The 25,518-nt window shown below is 36.4% G+C and overlaps 1 protein-coding gene and 1 pseudogene across 4 annotated transcripts in view; both read left to right on the top strand.

Annotated features, from left to right (window-relative positions):
* Cltcl1 (clathrin heavy chain like 1) overlaps window positions 1-25,518 on the top strand; it is a 143,633-nt gene that overhangs the window by 37,488 nt on the left and 80,627 nt on the right. For all 4 annotated transcript variants that reach the window (XM_047560149.1, XM_047560148.1, XM_047560151.1 and 1 more), the window contains one exon: window positions 12,221-12,489. In XM_047560149.1, coding sequence (XP_047416105.1) covers window positions 12,221-12,489 — 269 coding nt within the window. The remainder of the gene's footprint in view (window positions 1-12,220; window positions 12,490-25,518) is intronic.
* LOC124990301 (ribosomal biogenesis factor-like) lies at window positions 24,775-25,089 on the top strand (annotated as a pseudogene).

The raw sequence follows: 25,518 nt of genomic DNA, 5'->3' as shown, positions 1-25,518 counted from the left end.
CCCTTTTATAACAGTGTTAATTAAAGGTGGATACAAGTGGATCCTTAATGTCCTAAATACTTCCCAATCGGCCCCACCTCTCAACCCTGTTGCATTGGGTTTTCAACATGAATCTTAGAGGGAACAAGCACATTCAAACCACAGTCTTATCTTTTTAAAGGCTAAAGTTTCTAGTTTTCTAGTTTTGTTATCTAGCTGTTTGTTTGTTTGTTTGTTTGTTTTTATGTTTGTTTTTATGTTGGAAGTACTGGAGATTGAACCCAGGAATACTATATGACTGAACTACATCCCCAGCCTTGTTTTTAATTTTTTAAATTTTGAGACAGTCTCCTTAAATTGCTAAAGCTGTCCTGGAACTGGCAATCCTGTCTTATCCCACCTGAGTTACTGGGATTTTAGGCATATTCCACAGCATCTGGCTAAAAGTTTTTAATTTTGATGAAGCTCAGTTTATCCATTTATTTTCTTCAATGGATCATGCTTTTGGAGTCATTTATGAGCATTTAGCCTAACCCAAAGTCATGACAGTTTTCTGTATTCCCTTTTAATGATTTTGTAGTTTTAGTTTTTGCTTTTAGGTCTATGGGATTTTTAAAAAATATTTTTTAAGTTGTCAATGGATCTTTATTTTGTTTATTTATGTGTGGTGCTGAGTATCAAACCCAGTGCCTCACACATGCTAGGCCAGAGCTCTACCACTGAGCCACAACCCCAGCCCCAAAATTAATTTCTTTCAGGAGTGTTTTGTATGTCAGTGTATAAATACTACACTTTCATAAAATTTGTTCCAAAGTCTTTTGTTCTTATTTGATATTATCTTGTACAGAATTGTTTCTTAATTTAATTTTGGGGTTTTAGTATATATAAATACTATTAATTTTTGTATATTTGTATATTTGTAATTTTTTGGTATAATTGTAATTTTTGTGTATTTGTTAAACTCATTAGTTATTTTAGATTTTAGTGGATTCTGTATTTCTTAGCATTTTCTGTATACTGTATCATGTTATCTGCAAATAGTTTTGTACCTTCCTTTCTGATCTGCATTATGTTTGTTTTGTTTATTTTGTTTGTCTGAACATTGCATTGACTACAATATCCAGGACAGTTTTACAGGTAGTTAGAATGGATATCCTTGACTTGTTTCTTTTGGTCATGGTATATAATCATTTTTGTATGTTGTTGTATTTGGTTCACTAAAATAAAAGAATTTTTCGGATATTTTTATGATAATCAGTATGTGATTTTTGGGTGGGAGTGGGAAGGTGAAAGATGTTTCTTTGTTTAATTTGATATTTGGGTGCATTTTGATCTCGGAGACTGAGGTGGAAAGTGGTCCATCTTCTTTTCTGAAAGGGTCTATGAAAGACTTTTTATTTTTGTTTTCTTTCAGTATTTGACAAAATTTAGCAATGAAAGCAATCTGGGCTCTAGCTTTTCTTCATGGGAATACTTTTAATTACTAATTAAACTTCTCTACTTGGTATAAATCTGTCTAAATTTTCTGGTTTTTGTGTCTTTTTAAGAATTTATTCAAGTCATTGAAGTCTTCTAAAGTGTTTGCATGCAGTTGTTCATAATATTCTCTCATAATCCTATTAATTTCTTCAGGGTTGTCATTGATGTGCTCTATTTCATTTGTGATTTGAGTAATTCGTGTCTTCTCTCTTATTTCTGATCAGCAACTAAGGACTGTCAGTTTTCTTGATTGTTCCAAAAAGCACCCTGGTTCCAACAAGCAGTGTACAAGCAGCTCGAGGAAAATCTACACAGCTGCCTACCACCATCGTGTGCCTTTTTTGTTAAAAATTTAGGTTAAGTGTTATTTTTTGTACAGTACTGGGGAATGAACCCAGGAATGCTCTATCATTGATCTACATGCCAGCTCTTGTTTTTATTTTTTATTTTTATTTTATTTATTTATTTATTTCTGGGCTTTCTATTCCATTGGTCCCTATGTCTGTCTTTATACCATTACCACACTGTTTGCTTACTCTAACTTTGTAATAAGTTTTAAGTCAGTATGTGTGAGATCTCGCATCTTTCATCTTTTTCAAGATTGTTTTGGCTATTCCAAGTCCTCTGAGATTCCATGTGATTTTTTTTTCTTGTCACCTTTAGTCAGATCAATTGCATATAGCTATTTCTGGACTACTCTTTTTCATTGATCTGTAAGTTTATGCTTATGATCATAACACAATTACTGTAGCATTATAGCATTTAAGTCACTAAGTCTTCCAGCATTGCTCTTTTCTAAAATATTTATGACTATTCTCTATCCTCTACATTTCCATATATATTGTAGAATCAGCTTTTTATACTTAAATTTTAAAAGGATGCTGAGATTTTAGTTGGGATTACACTTAACCTACAGATAAATTTGGGGAGAAATTACAGTAAATGTTCTGATTCATGTACCTACTTTTATTTAAGCTTTTCATTTCTCTTAGGCACATTTTATGCTTTATTGTGTAGAAGTTTTGCATATCTTTTTAATTTACTCCTAAAGGTTATACTCTTGGTGGCATTATACTTTTTTGTTTGGAAGATCTATCTAGTGGTGAGAGCAATGCGTTAAAGTCACCCAGAATTATTGTGTTGTGGTCTATGTAATTCCTGAAATTGAGAAGAATTTGTTTGACGTACAGGGATGCACCATTGTTTGGGGCATAAATATTTACTATCATTATGTCTTCCTGATTTATGGTTCCCTTAAGCAGTATGAAATGTCCTTCTTTATCCCTTCTGACTAACTTTGGCTTGAAGTCCACTTTATCTGATATAAGAATGGAAACCCCCGCTTTTTTACTGAGTCCATGTGCATGGTAGGTTTTTTCCCATCCTTTCACCTTTAGTCTGTGGATGTCTTTTTCTATGAGATGAGTCTCTTGCAGGCAACATATTGTTGGGTCTTTCTTTTTAATCCATTCTGCCAGTCTATGTCTTTTGATTGATAAGTTTAGGCCATTAACGTTCAGGGTTATTATTGAGATATGATTTGTATTCCCAGTCATTTGGCTTATTTTTGGTTTTTAAGTTGACTTGGTTTCTCCTTTGGTTTTTCTCTAAGGTAATTCCTCCCTTTGCTGACCTCCATTGTTGTTTTTCATTTCCTCTTCATGGAATATTTTGTTGAGAACATTCCGTAGTGCAGGCTTTCTATTTATAAATTCTTTTAACTTTTGTTTATCATGGAAGAATTTTATTTCATCTTCAAATCTGAAGGTTAGTTTTGCTGGGTATAGGATTCTTGGTTGGCAACCATGTTTTTTCAGAGCTTGAAATATGTTGTTCCAGGCCCTTCTAGCTTTTACAGTCTGGGTTGAGAAGTTGGCTGCTATCCGTATTGGTCTCCCCCTATATGTAATCTGATGCTTTTCTCTCACAGCCTTCAAAATCCTATCTTTATTTTGCATGTTAGGCATTTTCATTATAATGTGCCTTGGTGTGGATCTGTTGTGATTTTGTGCATTTGGTGTTCTGTAAGCCTCTTGTATTTGATTTTCCATTTCTTTCTTCAGGCTTGGGAAATTTTCTGATATTATTTCATTGAATAGGTTGTTCATTCCTTTGGTTTGTATCTCTGTGCCTTCCTCAATCCCAATAATTCTTAAATTTGGTCTTTTCATGATGTCCCATAGTTCTTGTAGATTCTGTTCATGATTTCTTACCATCTTCTCTGTTTGGGCAACTTTATTTTCAAGATTAAATATTTGGTCTTCATTGTCTGAGGTTCTGTCTTCCAAGTGGTCTAGTCTTTGGGTGATGATTTCCATTGAGTTTTTTATTTGGTTTATTGTTTCCTTCATTTCAAGGATTTCCGTTTGGGTTTTTCTGAGAATCTCTATCTCTTTGTTGAAATTATCTTTTGCTTCTTGCAGGTGCTCTTTCAGCTTATTGGTATTATCATTCATTGCCTGCATTTGTTCTCTTACTCATCCTTTGCTTCACGAATCATATTAATCATGTATAATCTGAAGTCCTTTTCTGACATTTCTTCTAACATACTGTCATTGGATTCTATGCATTATAATTCTTTTTAATTTTATTTTCAGATTGTTGCTAGAATTTCTAAATTCAGTATTCTTATTGATCTTGTATCATGCAGTTTTGCTATATTCACCTATTCTAAGAATTTTTTTTATTGTAAACAAATGGGATACATGTTGTTTCTCTGTTTATACATGGAGTCAAGGCATACCATTTGTGTAATCATAAATTTACATAGGATAATGTTGTTTGATTCATTCTGTTATTTTTTCCCTTCTCCCCACCCCTCCCACCTCTCTTTTCCCTCTAAACAGTCCTTCCTTCCTCCATTCTTGCCCCCTCCCTAACCCTAACTCTAACCCTAACACTAACCCCTCCCATCCTCCATTATGTGTCATCATCCACTTATTAGCGATATCATTTGTCCTTTGATTTTTTGAGATTGGCTTATCTCACTTAGCATGATATTCTCCAACTTCATCCATTTGCCTGCAAATACCATAATTTTATCATTCTTTATGGCTGAGTAATATTCCATTGTATATATATACCACAGTTTTTTTATCCATTCATCAATTGAAGGACATCTAGGTTGGTTCCACAATTTGGCTATTGTGAATTGAGCAGCTATGAACATTGATGTGGCTGTATCTCTGTAGTATGCTGATTTTAAGTCCTTCGGGTATAGGCCAAGGAGTGGGATAGCTGGGTCAAATGGTAGGTCCATTCCAAGTTTTCTAAGGAATCTCCACACTGCTTTCCAGAGTGACTGCACTAATTTTCAGCTCCACCAGCAATGTATGAGTGTACCTTTCTCCCCACATCCTCGCCAACACCTGTTGTTGCTTGTATTCTTGCTAATCACCATTCTAATTGGGGTGAGATGGAATCTTAGGGTAGTTTTGATTTGCATTTCTCTTCTTGCTAGAGATGTTGAACATTTTTCCATATGTTTGTTGATTGCTTGTAGATCATCTTCTGTGAAGTGTCTATTCATTTCCTTAGCCCATTTGTCGGTTGGATTATTTGCATTCTTGATGTAGAGTTTTTTGAGTTCTTTATAGATTCTGGAGATTAGTGCTCTATCTGAAGTATGATTGGCAAAGATTTTCTCCCGCTCTGTAGGCTCTTTCTTCGCATTGCTGATAGCTGTTTAGTTTGAATCTATCCCAGTTATTGATTCTTGCTTTTATTTCTTGTGCTATGGGAGTCCTGTTGAGGAAGTCTGGTCCTAAGCCGACATGTTGAAGATCTGGACCTACTTTTTCTTCTATAATCTGCAGGGTCTCTGGACTGATTCCGAGGTCCTTAATCCATTTTAAGTTTAGTTTCGTGCATGGTGAGAGATATGGGTTTAGTTTCATTCTGTTGCATATGGATTTCCAGTTTTCCCAGCACCATTTGTTGAAGAGGCTCTCTTTTCTCCATTGCATATTTTTGGCACCTTTGTCTAATATGAGAAAATTGTATTTATTTGGGTTTGTGTCCGTGTCCTCTATTTTGTACCATTGATCTACCTATCTGTTTTGGTACCAATACCATGCCGTTTTTGTTACTGTTGCTTTGTAGTAGAGTAGAAGATCTGGTATTGCGATACCCCCTGCTTCACCTTCTGCTAAGGATTGCTTTAGCTATTCTGGGTTTTTTATTCTTCCAGATGAATTTCATAATTTCTTGCTCTATTTCTGTAAGGTACATCATTGGGATTTTAATTGGAATTGCATTGAATCTGTATAGCACTTTTGGTAGTATGGCCATTTTGACAAAATTAATTCTTCCTATCCAAGAACATGGGAGATCTTTCCATCTTCTAAGGTTTTCTTTAATTTCTTTCTTTAGTGTTCTGTAGTTCTCATTGTAGAGGTCTTTCACCTCTTTTGTTAGATTGATTCCCAAGTATTTTATTTTTTTCAAGGCTATTGTGAATGGGGTAGTTTTCCTAATTATTCTTTCCAAAGATTCATCACTTATGTATAAAAATGCCTTAGATTTATGTGCATTGATCTTATATCCCACTACTTTACTGAATTCACTTATGAGTTCTAAAAGTTTTCTGGTGGAATTTCCTGGTTCCTCTAAGTATATAATCATATCATCAGCAAATAGGGATAGTTTGAGTTCTTCTTTTCCTATTCGTATCCCTTTAATTTCTTTGGTCTGTCTAATTGCTCTGGCTAGAGTTTCAAGGACGATATTGAAAAGAAGTGGTGAAAGAGGGCATCCCTGCCTTGTTCCAGTTTTTAGGGGGAATGCTTTCAGTTTTTCACCATTTAGAATGATATTAGCCATGGGCTTAGCACAGATGGCCTTTACAATGTTAAGGAATGTTCCCACTACCCCTATTTTTTCTAGTGTTTTGAGCATGAAGGGGTGCTGTATTTTATCAAATGCTTTTTTTGCATCTATTGAAATAATCATGTGATTCTTGACTTTAAGTCTATTGATATGGTGAATTACATTTATTGGTTTCCTGATGTTGAACCAACCTTGCATTCCTGGGATGAAACCCACTTGATCATGGTGCACTATCTTTTTAATATGTTTTTGTATGCGATTTGCTAAAATTCTGTTGAGAATTTTTGCATCAATGTTCATTAAGGATATTGGTCTGAAATTTTCTTTCCTCTATGTGTCTCTGTCTGGTTTAGGTATCAGGGTGATATTGGCTTCATAGAATGAGTTTGGGAGGGTTCCCTCCTCTTCTATTTTATGGAATATTTTGAGAAGTATTGGAATGAGCTCTTCTTTAAAGGTTTTGTAGAACTCGGCTGAGAACCCATCTGGTCCCGGACTTTTCTTTGTTGGTAGGCTTTTGATGACTTCTATTTCATTACTTGAAATTGGTCTATTTAAATTGTGTATGTCCTCCTCGTTCAGTTTTGGCAATTCATATGTCTCTAGAAACCTGTGGATGTCTTCGAAATTTTCTATTTTGTTGGAGTATAGATTTTCAAAATAACTTCTAATTATGTTTTATATTTCAATCATGTCTGTTGTGATATTTCCTTGTTCATTCCGAATTTTAGTGATTTGGGTTTTCTCTCGTCTTCTCTTTGTTAGTGTGGCTAAAGGTTTATCAATTTTGTTTATTTTTTCGAAGAACCAACTATTTATTTTGTCAATTTTTTGTATTGTTTCTTTTGTTTCAATTTCGTTGATTTCAGCTCTGAGTTTAACTATTTCCTGTCTTCTACTACTTTTGGTGTTGGTCTGTTCTTTTTCCAGGTCTTTGAGCTGTAGTGTTAGGTCGTTTATCTGTTGAGTTTTACTTCTTTTATTGAGTGTGCTCCATGAAATAAATTTTCCTCTAAGTACTGCTTTCATAGTGTCCCAGAGATTTTGATATGATGTTTCTTTGTTCTCATTTACCTCTAAGAATTTTTTATTTTCCTTCGTAATATCTTCTGTTATCCATTCATCATATAATAGCATATTGTTTAATCTCCAGGTGTTGGAGTAGTTTCTGTTTTTTACTCTTTCATTTATTTCTAACTTCAATCCATTATGATCTGATAGAATACAAGGTAGTGTCTCTATCTTCTTGTATTTGCTGACATTAGCTTTGTGGCATAATATATGGTCTATTTTAGAGAAGGATGCATGTGCTGCTGAAAAGAAAGTGTATTCGCTCTTGGTTGGATGGTATATTCTATAAATGTCTGTTAAGTCTAAATTATTGATTGTGTTATTGAGATCTATGGTTTCTTTGTTCAACTTTTGTTTGGAAGATCTGTCCATTGGTGAGAGAGGCATGTTAAAATCACCTAGTATTATTGTGTTATAGTCTATTTGGTTTCTGAAATTGAGAAGGATTTGTTTGACATACATGGATGAGCCACTGTTTGGGGCATAGATGTTTATGATTGTTATGTCTTGCTGATTTATGCTTCCCTTAAGCAGTATGAAATGTCCTTCTTTATCCCTTCTGACTAACTTTGGCTTGAAGTCCACATTATCTGAAATGAGGATGGATACTCCAACTTTTTTGCTGAGTCCATGTGCATGGTATGTTTTTCCCCATCCTTTCACCTTTAGTCCATGGGTATCTTTTTCTATGAGGTGAGGTCTTGCAGGCAACATATTGTTGGATCTTTCTTTTTAATCCAATCTGCCAGTCTATGTCTTTTGATTGATGAATTCAGGCCATTAACATTCAGGGTTATTATTGAGATTGATTTGTATTCCCGGTCATTTGGTTCATTTTTTTAAATTTTATTTATTTATTTATTTATTTATTTTGACACGATTTGGTTCCTCCTTTATTTGACAATTCCTTTAGGATAATTCCTCCCTTTTCTGATTTGCTTCTTTGTTTTTCATCTCTTCCTCATGGAATATTTTGCTGAGAATGTTCTGTAATGCTGGCTTTCTTTTTGTAAATTCTTTTAGCTTTTGTTTATCATGGAATGATTTTATTTCATCATCAAATTTGAAGGTAAGTTTTGCTGGGTATAAGATTCTTGGTTGGCATCCATTTTCTTTCAGAGCTTGAAAAATGTTGTTCCAGGTCCTTCCAGCTTTTAGGGTCTGAATTGAAAAATCTGCTGATATCCATATTGGTTTCCCCCTGAATGTAATTTGGTTCTTATCTCACAGCCTTTAAAATTCTGTCTTTATTTTGTATGTTAGGTATTTTCATTATAATGTGCCTTGGTGTGGGTCTGTTGTAATTTTGTGTATTTGGAATCCTGTAAGCCTCTTGAACTTGACTTTCCATTTCATTCTTCAGATTTGGGAAATTTTCTGATATTATTTCATTGAATAGATTTTTCATTCCTTTGGTTTGTTTCTCTAAGCCTTCCTCAATCCCAGTAATTCTCAAATTTGGTCTTTTCATGATATCCCATATTTCTTGGAGATTCTTTTCATGATTTCTTACCATCTTCTCTGTTTGGTCAACTTTGTTTTCAAGGTTAAATATTTTTTCTTCAATATCTGAGATTCTGTCTTCCAGGTGTTCTGTCCTATTGGTTATGCTTTTTATGGAGTTCTTAATTTGGTTTATTGTTTCCTTCATTTCAAGGATTTCTGTTTGTTTGTTTTTCAATATCTCTAACTCTTTATTGAAATGATCTTTTGCTTCCTGTATTTGCTCTTTTAACTGTCGATTGGTGCTATCATTCAATGCCTGCATTTGCTCTTTCATCTCATCGTTTGCTTCTCTGATCATTTTAATTATGTACATTCTGAATTCCCTTTCTGTCATTTTTTCTGCCATGCTGTCATTGGATTTTATTGATGTAACATCTAGATTTGTTTGGGGCATTTTCTTCCCTTGTTTTCTCATATTGTTCAGGTATCAGTGGACTGCTGAGATAGTGCAGATTTCCTCTACTGACTTACAATGTCCCTGAAGATTTCTAGTATATCCCCTCTTATCCTTCAGTAGCCTGAAATCTTGGAGGAAGTTGATAATGTGGTGCTCCACAAGGAAGCTGCCTCTCTAGGGGTGGTGGCCTTCAGGTGGGGTATATTCCCTGCTAGTGGGCAGAGGTGCCTCCACTTGTTGACCAATGGTCATCCAAAGGGGAACTAGGCTGCAAGCTGAGGCAAGGCCTGTTTGGGCCTGTGTCTCTGGTTTTACCGTCCTTGTGGGAAAACCTCACCCAGCAGGGAAGACTCACCCAGTGGGGAGGTCTCACTGGTCAGTTCCCCTCCTAGAGGTTCCCCTCAATCTACAACTACCGCCTGGGCTGGGCTGCCTTCCTCTGCAACGTTCCCAGGGGCCCAGACCTACCTCCTGGGCCTGGGAGCCTCACCCTTCGCAGACGAGTCTCCTTAGGCTGCCTCTCCTCAGAGAATCTGCCCGCAGTTCTGGAACCTTCGCTCTGCCCCTAAGCGTGTCTCTGTGCGGCTCTTCCACCAAGAAGCCGCCTAGGTCCTGGGACCCTGCTCTGCACCTAATTGCCTGGCTATGCGGCCCCTCCTCTGAGCAGCCACCTGGAGCCCTGAACAGTCGCTCCGAGTCCCAGCAACCCCCCGCACACCACCTCCTCCAGACAGCTGCCCGGTGTTCTGGTGCAGTCACTAGGAGTCCAAGCAACTCACTGCGTGCCTCCCCCTCCCGCCAACCGCCCACAGCCCTGGGCAGTCACTCCGAGTCCAAGCGATCTGCCCCATTCCTCCTCCACCCCCAGGCAGCCCCCCGGGTGTTCAGTAGCGGTCGCTCTGAGTCCAAGCGACCCGCCGCACGCCTCTTCCAGGCAGCCGCCTGGAGCTCTGGTGCAGCTGCTCCAAGACCAAGCGACTCACCGCGCTCCTCCTCCAGGCAGCCCCCCAGTGTTCAGGAGCGGTTGCTCTGAGTCCAAACAACTCACCACTCGCCTCCTCCTCTGAGCAGCCACCTGGAGCCATGATGCAGTCACTCCAAGTTCAAGCGACCTACCATGCTCCTCCTCCTCCTCCAGGCAGCCTCCCCAGTGTTCAGGAGCAGTCGCTCCAAGTCCAAACAGCCCGCCACACAGCTCCCCCTCTGGCAACCACCTATAGCTCCAGTGCAGTCACTCCAAGTCCAAGCTACCCACCGTGCTCCTCCTCCAGGCAGCCCCTGCCGGTGTTCAGGAGTGGTCGCTCTGAGTCCAAACAGCCCACCACACAGCTCCCCCTCTGAGCAGCCACCCGGAGCCCCAGCGGTCGCTCCGAGTCCAAGCACCGTGCTGAGCGGCCCCCTCCACGATGCTCCCAGTCGTCCGAGTCCACTGCTCCAGCGGGGGGAGGGGTGTCCCGCTGGGCAACTCCACCCCACAAAGTTCCCTGCGTTCCAGGACCACCTCCCCATCCAGGACGCCTTCCCAACGGGAGAGACCCACCCAGCAGCCCTGAGCTGGTCCCAAGTCTCCCAACATCTCCCCCCGCAATCCCGAGTCCCGGAGCAACACAAATGCAGCCACCCTCCAGTCCGCCATCCCGAAACCCCCCTAAGAATTGTTTTATAGATATTTAATTCCTTGGTGTTTTCTTTGTAAATCCTTATTTGTAAATAATTATACTGTCTGAAAAAAAGGGAGATTTACTATTACTTTTTTAAACATCTATTTACCTTTTATTTTTCTTGCCTGGCTATTATATCCAATATGATGTCAAAATAATTGGTCACTGACTATTATATCCAGTATGATGTCAAAATAATTGGTCAGAGAAATAATCCTTGCCTTGTTCCTGATCTTAGGGAGGAACAATATTTCAATATTTTATGTTAGTGCTAAGGGTTTTTCTCCCTCCCTGGTTCTGGGGATTGAATCCATGGGTGCTCTACACTGAGCTATGTCCCCAGTCCTTTTAATTTTTGAGACAGGGTTTCACCAAGTTACTGAGGTTGTCCTCCGACTCACAATCCTCCTGCGTTAGCCTCCTGAATCACTGGGATTACAGGCATGTACCACCACACCCAGAGAGCTCTAAGTTTTAAATAGATTCCAACATCAGAAATCAGCTCCTTGCCAATGTTGGAAACAATATATCTCTTGCCAGAAGTTGGATACTAAATTCTTTTGTCAAGAGTTGTGCTGTCCTATCCTATCCTCCCACATGAAACTGTTTAAAGTTAAATAAAAGTAAAACCTCAGTTCCTGAAATGTGTCTTACTAGGTACATTTCAAATGACAACACTAGTCTAAAATTTAAAACAAAGTAACCCTATTATATGGAGAAATTGATTTAACAGGAACGTGTGATTGTGTTCAAATCAAAAAAGAATGTCTTGTGCTTGGGGTGTGGCTTGGTGGTAGAGTACTTATTTAGCATGTGTCACACTCAGGATTCAATCCCCAGCACTGCTTAAAATAATAAATAAGCAAAAGAAAAAAAAGAAAAGAAAGGATGTCTTATATTCTTGCTAACTTATATAGAAAAATTTTGGTTTTGGCGGGTTTTTGGTGTTGGGGATTGAACCTAGGACCTTTCACATATTAAGCACATGTATCACTAGCTACACCCCCAGCCCCAGAAAAGAGTTTTAAAACTAGAAGAAATCAATCTAAAACTGCTTCTTGTTTCAGTAGAACTAATTTTTTGTTGTTATTCTTCTGAAGAAGAATCTAATGTATACGAAGTTCTTTTTAATATTTAAACATCAAAATATGGTCAGGCAACCTTTTTTCCTTGTTAATCAGATTAGTTTTAAATATTCAACTTAGAGTAATATTGAAAGGATTTGGAATTAAAAGAATAAGAATTTGCCTTTTCGATTTTTAATTTATCTTTCTCTAATCTCTATCACATCAAATACTAGCTGGGAAGACTCTTCAGATCTTTAATATTGAGATGAAGAGTAAAATGAAGTCTCATACTATGACAGAAGAGGTGATATTTTGGAAATGGATCTCTGCGAACACTATTGCCTTGGTGACTGAGACCATGGTCTATCACTGGAACATGGAAGGTGACTCCCAGCCCATGAAGATGTTTGATAGGCATGCTATTCTGGCTGGGTGCCAGATGATCCACTACCGAACTGATGAATTCCAGAAGTGGCTGCTCCTTATAGGCATCTCAGCTCAGGTAAGCTTCAGGGGCTGTACTGTTATAACTTACAGGTCTAATATTAGAGGGGAATGGTTAGATTGAGATTGTTGCAAATATAAGGCAGAAGTAGACTTGAGACTGAAAGAAATAAAGATTACAAAGAAATCTGAACTTTTAATCAAATAATTCTAACTGGATTATTTAATCAAATAATTCTAAATGGATAATTCCCATTATCTACTATAGTCTATCAAGTTACTTATGTTTATTCTATAAACTATTTCTAGCATAGTTTTGAGAAGTGAATTTTTGAAGTTTTATAGAGTAAATAGATTTACAAGGGAGTATATGGATTTATAAAAAGTATTCTTTAAGCTCTATTTTAAGGATTTAATGAAATATTACTCAGGTCCTTCTTTTTTTTTTCTAATTTTGTTCATTTTGTCGAAGAACCAACTATTTATTTTGTCAATTTTTTGTATTGTTTCTTTTGTTTCAATTTCATTGATTTCAGCTCTGAGTTTAACTATTTCCTGTCTTCTACTACTTTTGGTATTGTTCTGTTCTTCTTTTTCTAGGGCTTTGAGCTATAGTGTTAGGTCGTTTATCTGTTGAGTTTTACTTCTTTTATTGAGTGTGCTCCATGAAATAAATTTTCCTCTAAGTACTGCTTTCATAGTGTCCCAGAGATTTTGATATGATGTTTCTTTGTTCTCATTTACCTCTAAGAATTTTTTAATTTCCTTCCTAATATCTTCTGTTATCCATTCATCATATAATAGCATATTGTTTAATCTCCAGGTGTTGGAGTAGTTTCTGTTTTTTACTCTTTCATTTATTTCTAACTTCAATCCATTATGATCTGATAGAATACAAGGTAGTGTCTCTGTCTTCTTGTATTTGCTAACATTAGCTTTGTGGCATAATATATGGTCTATTTTAGAGAAGGATCCATGTGCTGCTGAGAAGAAAGTGTATTCGCTCTTGGTTGGATGGTATATTCTATAAATGTCTGTTAAGTCTAAATTATTGATTGTGTTATTGAGATCTGTGGTTTCTTTGTTCAACTTTTGTTTGGAAGATCTGTCCATTGGTGAGAGAGGCATGTTAAAATCACCTAGTATTATTGTGTTATGGTCTATTTGGTTTCTGAAATTGAGAAGGATTTGTTTGACATACATGGATGAGCCACTGTTTGGGGCATAGATGTTTATGATTGTTATGTCTTGCTGATTTATGCTTCCCTTAAGCAGTATGAAATGTCCTTCTTTATCCCTTCTGACTAACTTTGGCTTCTCAGGTCCTTTTATAATGAAAATGATATCTTTCCATCCTCCATTTTTTCATTCCTAGTAGCTAATAAAGTCATCAGATAATTCAGGCCTGTAGTATATTTGAAAATGTGGATATAGATCTTCTTTGTGTTTGTGTGTGTGTGTGTGTCTATGTGTGTGTGTGTGTGTCTGTGAGTGAGATGCTGGAACTTGAACCCAGGACCTTACATATACTAGGCAATAGTGCTACCACTAATTGGACATAGATTTTTAATAGCCAATCCTGGCCATTCACTGGTCTGTAAATGTAAAGTATGTATGCAGAATTCTAGTACTTAAGAGAATTGTCAAATGTCAGAAGAGAGAAAAGTGGGAGCCATGAGAATACCTTAAGTCAGGGAGGGCCCACAGCAGTTAGGGCATCTGCATTTTGCCAGCTATAAAAGTATACTTTCAAAAGAAACAATATGTGCATAGGTTTGGAAATGGAAGAGAATGGTTCTTCCTGGGAGTCATCCACTGTGGTTGGTATCTGTAGGGTGCATAAGAGGCAGAGAGAGGGTCAATGTTGGAGAGATAGGTGGGGACCAGACTAAGGTGTGTGCTCTTATCTTATAGGAATTCTGTAGCATATTTAAGGGAAAGTGATGTGATTAATTTTTCTTTTTAACAGTGTTGTGAGATAGAAGCCAGTGATGCTGAGGATGGAAAACTATGAAGACTGAAGGCTGAGAGACTAGTTGGTGGGCAGATATAAACCTTGTAGTCTTTTCTAGAGTAAGAGACATACATGAGAAAGGTGAAAAACAAAGAGGGAGGGAGTATTGCTGTCCACCTTAGGGCAAATCTCTTGCACTCAGCAACCCCCCAGAGAAATAAGAATCTGTGGTTTGGATGGAGACAGCGATATTAGAGGGGGAGACTTTGGTGTTGAAATGACTAGGACTTGGTGATGGATTGGATGTTTTTCAGAGATAATAGAATTGAATGATGGCCTGGCATTAGTCTTTGAGAAGGAACAAAAAAGGGAAAGTTGTAGTATTTCTTCAATAAAATGGAAAATTCTTTAATGTATTGACAAATTTGTCTTCCCACTTGACCTGGAAGTTCTTTGATATAATTTAAAGGATTTGTTAGAGTTCCTGGACCTTTCAGTGACTGGGTCCAAAGCTTCCATTTAGTCTCATTTATTATTGTCAGAGCTAATGGTAAAGTTGGAATGACAATATTTTTGTAGAAACCCCTCACCAAATCTGGAATAGTGGACATTCCCATTACACTTACACATGAAATAACATTATTGTGATATTACCTATCACAGAGCTTGTTTGGGTCTGATTGCCAAGGTTTTCCATGAAAGGAATAATTTTATACCCAGAACATTTTCTATGTGATATCCTCTAACAGCTGCAATGATATCCCTGATGACATTACAAACCCCTGTTAGGTGCTATTTGTAGAACTGTTTGTTCGTTTGTTCGTTTGTTTGTTTGTTTGTTTTAATGTGGTAACTCTACATTTGGCTTCCTATGGAAGTGGTTTGGACATTGCTAACCATTATGTTGGGTAGCAACAGTTTAGTTGTGGCTGTTAGTAAAGAAAATGGAGAACGTTTTTGATGGGATGGCTGAGGGAAGATTGCATAGCATAGAGCGTATTTTAGAGCTGAAGGATGCTGAAGTAAGTTGTGAGGAAGTCACAAACATGGGTAAAATCTATGTGACAGATGCTTTTAGGGTAAAATTTCAAGGTAATATGGGCACAGAAAGGATGGATTGATTCATTCTACCTTTGTGAGGCCAGGGAAGAACCTGGGAGAGTCCTCACTGATACCCCGTCTTGCTATTCACAAATCATTGTGAGGACTGGGTATATAGCTCAGTGGTAGAGCATTTGCCTAGCATACATGTAGTCCTGGGTTCAATTCATAGCACTGCCAAAAAATCATTGGGAAAGCTATGATTGTTTAAGGCTTTATTTTGCTTTTTCTCTCAACTGAAAGAGAACTGTTATTCAGTTTGACTTTATTACTCTTCTCCTTCTTGCTCAGAATGCATTTTACTTTGGAACTCTCTGTTCTGTGAACCTGGATCTTGGTACATAATCTGGTCTGAATGTGTTTGTTTCCCCATAAAGAGTGATTCTGAGGGGTAAGACAGGAATGGAACTTTGAGCTGACAGTCATAAAACTAGATGGTATTTTGATGTTATAGGTGTAACCTTAAGTAAATTACCTGAAAATTCACTCAACACTTACACTTTCCTCATAACCCTTTTGCTCTAGTTTTACTAGCAGAGTTAACTTTGATTTTTTAAAAAACTTATTTTATTTATTTTTTTTTATGTGTTGTTGAGGATCAAACCCAGGACCTCACACATATTAGGCAACCCTGACTCCAGCCCCTTAACTTTGATTTTAATTCTCCTAAGCCAGAGGTCAGCAAATTTATCCTATAAAGGCCCAGATACTAAGTGTGTTTGGCTTTGTGAACTGTACAGTCTCTGTCACAACTACTCAACTCTGAAGTTTTGATATAGGACGGCATAGACAGTATGTAAATGAATGGGCATAGCTGTATCTGGTAAAACTTTTCTTTTTTTAACCAAAACAGGTGAAAGTAGAGGTAGAAAACCTGAATAAACCTATAACAATTTGAGACACTGAATTAGTAATTTTTTTAAAAAATTAAAATTATCCACAAAGCAGAGCTTTGTCTATATGTCTACACTGGTGGATTTCATCAACTATTCAAAAAATAATATTAAACCTTCACAAACTTTTCCAAAGGGAACATTTCCCAGTTCATTTTATGAGGCCAGTAATCAAAGATCATCACAAGAAAACCAGAGACTAATGTCCCCTGTGAATGTAGATTTAAAAACCTCAATAGTATACTAATAAGCTGAATCTAGTAACATAAAAAGGCTTGTACACCATGACCAAATTGGATTTATCTCAGGAATACAAAATTAGTTTAGTATCAAAAAATCAATATAACGTTTATAGAATAAAGCACAAAAGCCAATTGTCATCTCAGTAGACATGGGAAAAGCATTTGACAAAACCTCAAACTTTCAGATAAAAATATTCAACAAACTAGGAATAGAAGGGAATTTCTGCCTGATAAAAGGCATCTGCAAAAAAACACAACCATTACCTCCATAGTGAAACATCTTAATAATGAAAGACTAAAAACTTTTCCCCTAAGATCAGAAACAAGAAGAGTATCTGTTTTTTGCCACTTTTGTTCAACATTGGGCCAGAGGATATAGTCAGGGAGGTAACATAAGAAAAAGAAAGATAAGGCATCTAGATTTGAAAGGAAGAATTAAAATTATTTGTAGATGACATGAGCTTCTATATTGAAAATCTTTATGAATCCAATTAAAAACTATTAGAACTAATAAACAAGTTCAGCGTGATTGCAGATTTCAAGGGCAATATACAAAAAGTCAATTCTATTTCTACACAATTATAATGGACAGTGTGAAAATAAAATCAAGCCTGATCATGGTGTTCTATGCCTGTGATCTTAACTTCTTAGGAAGCTAAGTGGAGAGGATAATTTATGCCCAAGAGTTCAAGACCAGCCTGGACAACAGAGCAAGATACCTTCAGAAAAGAAAAAAAAAGAATTAAATTATTATTTACTTTTGCACCAAAAGGAATAAAACACTTAGGAATAAGTTTAATCAAAGAAGTGTAAAACTTGCACTCTGAAAACTATAAAACATTTTTTTAAATAATTAAGATCTAAATAAAAGTAAAAGCATCCTGTGTTCATGGATTGAAAAGCAATATTTTTTTATTTTTACAGACTGCATTTTGATTCATTGTTCACAATGGGGTACAATTTCTCATTTCTATGGTTGTACACAGTGTAGATTCACACCATTTGTGTAATCATTCATGTACGTAATGATGTCTGTCTCAGTACACTGTCTTTCCTTCCCCCACTCCCTCCTGCCCAAAAAGCATTATTTTTAGGACAGCTGTACTTCCTCATTGATCTACAAATTCAATATAATATATATCAGAATATTCACAATGTCTTTGTAGAAATTGAAAAGCTAATCCTAAAAATCACATGAAATTACAGGGAACCCGGAATAGCCCAAAATATCTTGGGAAAAAAAACTAAAACAACAAAGTTATAATACCTATCCTCAGTTTTAAAACTTGCTGTAACTCTTGAGAAATGAAGACAGTGTGGTGCCAATTTAGTTGAAGTAGGGTTCAGTTCAGCTTTAGAATTGAGAGTCCAGAAATTTATAACCTTACAGTAATGGTTATTTGGTATGGAGAGTTGAAGTCAGGGATGTCCAACCTCTGAGCCACATCCCCTGCCCTTTTTAAAATTTTATTTTGAGATAGGGTCTCATTGAGTTTCCCAGACTGGCCTTAAACTCATCATCTTCCTGCCTCACTCTTTTGAGTCACAGGGATTTCAGGCATTCACCACCATGGCCAAGCCATTTATTTATTTTTTTCATATGTTTTTTAGTTGTCAATGAATCTTTCATTTTATTTATTTATATATGGTGCTGAGTATCGAACCCAGGGCCTCACACATAGAGGCAAGCCACGGAGCCACAACTCCAGCCCTGCAAGCCACTTATTTTTGAGATAGGGTCTCACTATATTATCCAGGCTGATCTCAAACTTATGGACCCAAGCGAACTCCTGAATCAGCCTCCCAAGTACTGGGGACAACAAGCAATGCCATCATGCCTGGCTTGTTGGTTTATTTTTGACATTGATGCCCAGAAAATTCAATGAAGGAAAAAATACTCTTCAACAAATGGTTGGAGACACTGGATTTTCATGCAAAAACATGAATTTGGATCCCAATCTCTCATTCACACTCAAAAATTAAACAGATTGAAACTAAATGTAAGAGCTGGGAGTGTGGGAGTAAATGTAAGAGACAAAACTCTAAAAATATGACAGGAAACCGTAGGAATGTACCTTAGTGACCTTGAACTAATCAGAGCCTTCTTAGATACAGCATGAAAAGCACAAGTGACAAAAGAAAAACTGGAAAGTTGGACTACATCAGAATATAAAATCTTATGTGCTAAAAATAAACAATACCAACAAGGAAGTGAAAAAGACAATTCACCTTTTGCATAAGATATCTCAAGATAATGTATTTATGTAAAGAACTCTTAAAATTCAAGAACAAAGATGGCTCAGTGGTAGAGTGTTTGGCACATGTGAGGCACTGGATTTTATCCTCAGCACAACTTAAAAATAAATAAATAAAATAAAGATATAAAAAAGAATAAAGACAGGTAATCAAATTTTAAAATGGTCAAACGATCTGACAGATATTTCTTGAAGAAGATATACAGATAACCAGAAAGCACATGAAAAGATGTACAGCTTTATTAGACATTGTGGAAATACTAATCAAACCCACCAACTGCTATCCCTTAGAATGTCTATAATACAAAAGATAGACAATAATAAATATTGCCAAGCATGTGGAAATGTACAATGAGAATGTAAAATGCCATAGCTACAGTTTGGCAACTCATCAGAATGTGAAATAAAGTTATTGAATGACCTAGAATTTTTATTTCTAATGTTACGCCTAAGGGAAGTGAAAACGCATATCTACACAAAAAATTGTACAAAGAACATCAGTGGAATTGGTGAAGTAAGGACCTCTAAAAATTTGCTTCTCCATAAAACCAATGACAATGTAGGCAAATATTGTCAAAGTAAATTTTCTCATAACTCTCGAAGCTTTCCGCAGACTTCTAAAAATCCAAAGAACTTTTAATTACCTTAAATGGTGAGGAGAGGGAGGAGCATCAATAGAAACTGTTCTAAGGAAGCCCAGATATTGGAGTTGCTTTATAAAGACTTATTTTTATTTGTTTTTTTTTAGGTATATGTGACATTAAGAGTGTGTTTTGACATATTATACATACATGGAATATAATTTCCCATTCTTGTGGTTGTACATGATAGGGAGTTACACTGGTTATATATTCATAAAGAACATAGGAAAAGTATGTCCAATTTATTCTGTCTTTCCTATTGCTACCCCCGCCACCCTTCATTCCCTTCTTTCTAATCCAATGAACTTCTATTCCTCACTCCACATTTATTTTGTGTTAGCATTACATATCAGAGAGAACATTTAGCCTTTGGGTTTTTGTAATTGGCTTACTTCACTTAGCATGATATCCTACTGTTCCATCCATTTATTGACAAATGCCATAATTTCATTCATCTTTATGGCTGAATGATACTCACTGTATATATATACCACATTCTCTTTATCCATTCATCTGTTGAAGGACATCTAGGTTGGTTCCAAAGCTTAGCTATTATGAATTGAGCTTCTGTAATCATTGATGTGACCAAATCACTATAGTATGCTGATTTTAAGTCCTTTGGGTATAGACCCAGGAGCGGGATAACTGGGTCAAATGGTGGTTCTAGTCCACGTTTTCTGAGGAATCTCCATATTCCTTTTCAGAGTTGTTGCACTAATTTGCAGTCCCACCAGCAATGTATGAGTCTGCCTTTTTCCCCACATCTTTGCCAACATTTTATTGTTACTTGTATTCTTGATAATTGCTATTCTGACTGGAGTAAGATGAAATCTCAGTGTAGTTTTAATTTGCATTTCTGTAATTGCTAGAGATGTTGAACATGTTTTCATATATTTGTTGACTATTCGTATTTCTGTGAAGTTCCTGTTCAGTTCCCTTGCCCATCTATTGATTGAGTTATTTGGATTTTTGGTGTTAAGTTTTTTGAGTCTTTTATATATCCTGGAGGTTAGTGCTCTATATCTGAGGTGCAGGTGACAAAGATTTTCTCCATTTTGTAGGCTCTCTATTCATGTTCTTGATTGTTTCCTTTGCTGTGAAAAAGCTTTTTAGTTTGCTACTTTCCCATTTATTGATTCTTGATTTTATTTCTTGTACTTTAGGAATCTTGCTGAGGAATCTAGTTCCTAAATCAACATGATAGAAAATTGGGCTACATTTTCTTCTAGTAAGCACAGGGTCTCTGATCTAATGCCTGAGTCCTTGATCCACTTTCAGTTGAGTTTTGTGCCAGGTGAGAAATAGGGGTTTAGTTTCATTATTCTACATATGAATTTCCAGTTTTCCCAGCACCATTTGTTGAAGAGGCTTTCTTTTCTCCAATGTTTTTGGCACTTTTGTCTAGTATGAGATAACTATTTATGTGGGTTTGTTTTGCTGAAAAGTTAAAGAATTGTTTCCGTTGGAGTTCAAAAGATTCTCAGCCTTCCCTTCTCAGCAGTGGTAGGTGGGGTCATCTGGAGTATGATGCTTTGCTTCACCTCAGGCTGGGGTTGCTGGAGTAAGAGAGGTAATCCCATAGGCAGAACTCCTGGAGGCGGAATTTAGGTTTAGGTATGTTCCAGGTTCTTTGCTGAATGCCAGTTGGTCTGGAGAGCCCAGCAATTGCTAGTCCATTTTGGAAGACTGCACCCTAGGAATCTCCCCTGGGTTCCACTTGTGTGGTAGAGCCACCAATTTTTAGTTCACTATGTCATCTGTGGACCCCACATTTCCTAGTGTTGGGTTCAGTCTCCAAACTCAATCTTTTCCTGCCCCTGCCCTGGCCAGGTGCATCTATCCCAGACTGTCCATCAAGCAGCTGGATTGAAGAGGAAGGCAGAGAGCCTGGTAGGTTTCCAAGAACAGTTTAATTTTCTCCTAGTCACTTAGGCACATTCTATGTCGTGCAGTGTGGGTTTGCTAGGCCTGTGTTTCAAGCCAAACTCAGGTTTGCCAGGAATTGGCTACCCCAGCTGCTGGCCCCCACACTGCCTCTGCAGAATGGTTCCTTCCTTTGTCCTCCATACCCAGCAGAGAGAGATGCTTCATTCCCGCACAAGAATATTGTGCATCAAGCCTTTTAGTTTAGTGGGGCACTGTCTTTGATCTCTAAACTCTCCCTACCCAAACATGCCTCAGGCCTCCTGAAGATGTGGGTTCCTTTCATTCCTTTATCCCTCTACTTTGCCTGCAGAGGGACCACTCTGGCTTGTGCCACCAGCCATAGAAATGACTGTAGTGGTAGGGATTTCTTCCTTATTTTATTATATCTAACCTCCTGAGTTCCTGGTCTGTTTTGAATGTCCAACTCCCCCTGCCTTTTTTTTTTTTTCTGGTTCACCCACCTTGCTGAGAAACTGCCTATCTGCCTTCTTGGTTTCATGCAGTGGAGCAGCCAGAAGAGCAAACTTCTCTATTCCGCCATCTTGAAAACCCTCTTATAAAGACTTTGAATCAGCATTTTAAGTATGTTCAAAGAACTAATGTAAAACATATCTAAAGAACTAAAGGAAGGAAGGAGAACAATATCTTATCAAATATTAAAGAAATGTGAAATATAAATAAAAATAACAATCTCAGACATGTATGAGGTACCATCATGTTTGTGAACATACACATAATGGTATTTCAGAAGAAGATAAAGAATATTTTAAAAAATGACTCAAAACTCCCCAACTTTGATTTATAAACATTAATCTATATAACCAAGAATGTTGGAAAGATCTATGTGGAGGCATATCATAATCACAGACAAAGGAAATCTTGAAAAGAGCAAGAAAAAGCAATTAATCATATACAGGAGAATCCCACTAAGATTAAGTACTTATTTCTCATCAGAAACTACAAAGACTAGAGGCAGTGGGGTGATATATTCAAAGTGCTTAAAAAAATGACAACCAGGAATTATTTAAACTAATGAACAATAGAACTAGCCTTAAAAGCTTGAAGAGCTAATTAAGACATTCCTAGATAAACAAAGAATTCATCTCTAGCATACCTACCCTACAAGAAATATGAAAGATAATCCTTCAGGTGAAAATGAAAGTATACAAGACAATAACTCAAACTCACATGAACACAAAGATTACTGGCATGAGTAACTATATACAGGTAACATTAAAAGACATAGTACAACCATTAAGAAAGTGAAATGGGGGCTGGGGATGTAGCTCAGTTGGTAGAGTGCTTGCCTTGCAAGTACAAAGCCCTGGGTTCAGTCCCAGCACCACCAAAAAAAAAAAGAAAAAGAAAGAAAGAAAGAAAGTGAAATGACAATCACAAAGAAGAAAATGTTAAATAACTTGTGTCCAGAAGATATAAAGAATGCTTATAATTCAATAATAAAAAGAACCCAATTTGAAAAAAAAAAAAGACGTAATACAAAAGACATAGTATGAACATGTTTCTTATTTGTAACTTACTTTACATCTAATTTAAAAGATAACTATATGGAGAAATAATTATGTCTGTGTTGATTTGTATAAAAGTAATAATGCAGAGGAGTAGGGAGGGAATGGAGCTATAAAGGAGTTTTTGTATACCATTGAAATTAAATTGGTATAAATCCAGATTAGATTAATAAATGATCAGGTTAATTTTAATACCCAGGTAACCACTAAAAATAACCTAGAAAGTACTAAAAGAAATAACAATGGAATTGAAATGACACACTAGAAATTATTTGTTTAACAAAAAAGGAAATAGTAATAAAGATAGAAGGAAACAGGACTGAGATTGTGGCTCAGTGTTGGAGCACGTGCCTAGCATGTGTGAGGCACCTGAGTTCAATCCTCAGCACCATATACACAACTAAATAAACATAAAGTTATTAAAAAATCTGCTTTAATAAAAGGAAGAAGGAAACAAAAATGGTATAAGATATATAAGAAACAGATTATAAAACTGCAGAAATAAATCTTACCTTATCATTAATTACCTGAGTTGGATTAAATATTCAAATTAGAAAGATCCAACTATGTGCTATCTACAATAGATACATTTTAGATTTAAAGACACAAATACAATTGCTTTTATATTGATTGTATTGGTTATGTTTATGTCAAAACTGAACAAATTGCATACTTCAAATATGTGCATATATTGTACTTCAATTTTACCTCAATAAAACTATGGGGGGAAAAAAGACACAAATAGATTGAAAGTAGAAGAATGGGAAATATATACCATACAAACTGTACCCAAAAAATAAATGGATTGGCTCTACTAATACCAGACAAATGTACACAAATGTTCATGTCAGTAGTACCTTTAAAGTAAAAATATAGGAACAATCCAAATATCCATCAACTGATAAGTGAATAAATAAAAGGTTTATCTTTACAATGAGATATTAATTTGGCAATAAAATAAAAACTGAAATACTATCACATGAGTTATACTTGAGAATATTGTGACTGATGTCACCAAAGACCACATATTGTGTGATTCCTTTTACATGAAATGTTCAGAAGAACAAATTTGTAGAGAATATTTTTTTTCTTCTCATCTTTAGCATTTTTAAGGCCAGTTATTTTACATGGATTAGTTTTTGGTGAACTAGGATGTTTGATTAGTATATTTTATTTTGCTTTGTATTCTTTTTATTTTTAATTTTTTCCACCATTTGAAAATGTAAACCCTTTTGCAAACTTGTTGTGATTATAGGCAATAACTGATTATGTCATTTCTGTATATTGTGATAATTAACAGTGTCAACATAATAGTAGGAACTATTTGGTTTAATGCTGTGTACTGTTTGCATTGGTGGTGGTTATTATTTGTATCTCCCTAAACAGTGAGGTACTGGAAACATTCAGGGACACTATAATCCACAGGGTAGAAACTTTACTGCCTCAGATCCATACTGTTAGATGGGTAGACACACAAATAACATGAAAAAGCAGGGGAACAAATTGCCCCAAGCAAACCAAGATATTCCAATAACAGAATCCCTTGACATCACAGTGGAAGAAATGTCAGAGGAGTTTAGAATATACATAGTTAAACTGATCTGCAAAGTAAAGGATTATGTAAGAGAGCAAATATAAGTAGCAAAAGATCTCTTCTATAAAGAGAGTTTCTGAAAAAATCAACAGAAATCCTTGAAATGAAGGAAACAGTAAACCAAATAAAAAATTCAGTATAAAGGCCTACAGTTGGCATCACCTGGAACTTGAGCAGCTGCATGCCGGTATCGAGGACCTGGTGAGAGACGATGGCCAAGAATAAATAAAGAGGGCAGAAGTCCAGGAATGTATTCCACATAGCCAGCAAAAAAAACTTTAAGGCTAAAAACAAAGCAAAACCAGTTACTACTAATCTTAAGAAGATAAACATTGTGAATGATGAAAAGGTTAACTGAGTGAATAAAGCTTTTGTGAACATACAAAAGGAACTTGCACACTTCTCAAAAGGCCTTTCTCTGGAACCTCTGCAGAAAGATCTGAGTTCTCAGCATCATGAAAATGAACCAGTTAATGTTGATGAAGCTACAAGATTGATGGCTCAGTTGTAATACAATGGAGATACATCAAATTCCTCCCAAAAGATCAGTAAATTAAATGTTTTATACAAAAAAAAAATTCAATATAAAGCATCACCAACAGACTAGACCACTTGGAAGATAGAACCTTAGGCAATGAAGATAAAATATGTAATCCTGAAAATAGAGTTGACCATGAAGAGAAAAAGTTAAGAAACTATGAACAGAACTTCCAAGAATTATGGAATAATATGAAAAGACCAATTTTAAGATTTATCAAGATATATGAAGGTATGAAGATACAAAACAAAGGAATGCACAATCTTTTCATTGAAATAATATCAGAAAATTTCCCAAATATAAAGAACAAAATGTAAAATCAAATTCAAGAGGCTTATAAGACCCCAAATATGCAAAATTACAACAGACCCACATCAAGGTACATTATAATGAAACTGTCTGGCATACAGAATAAGG

The sequence above is a fragment of the Sciurus carolinensis genome, chromosome 8, assembly GCF_902686445.1.
Source record: "Sciurus carolinensis chromosome 8, mSciCar1.2, whole genome shotgun sequence".
In the NCBI taxonomy this organism is placed as follows: Eukaryota; Metazoa; Chordata; class Mammalia; order Rodentia; family Sciuridae; genus Sciurus; species Sciurus carolinensis.
The sequence above is the reverse complement of the archived record's forward strand: the minus strand, read 5'-3'. Positions and strand labels throughout refer to the sequence as shown.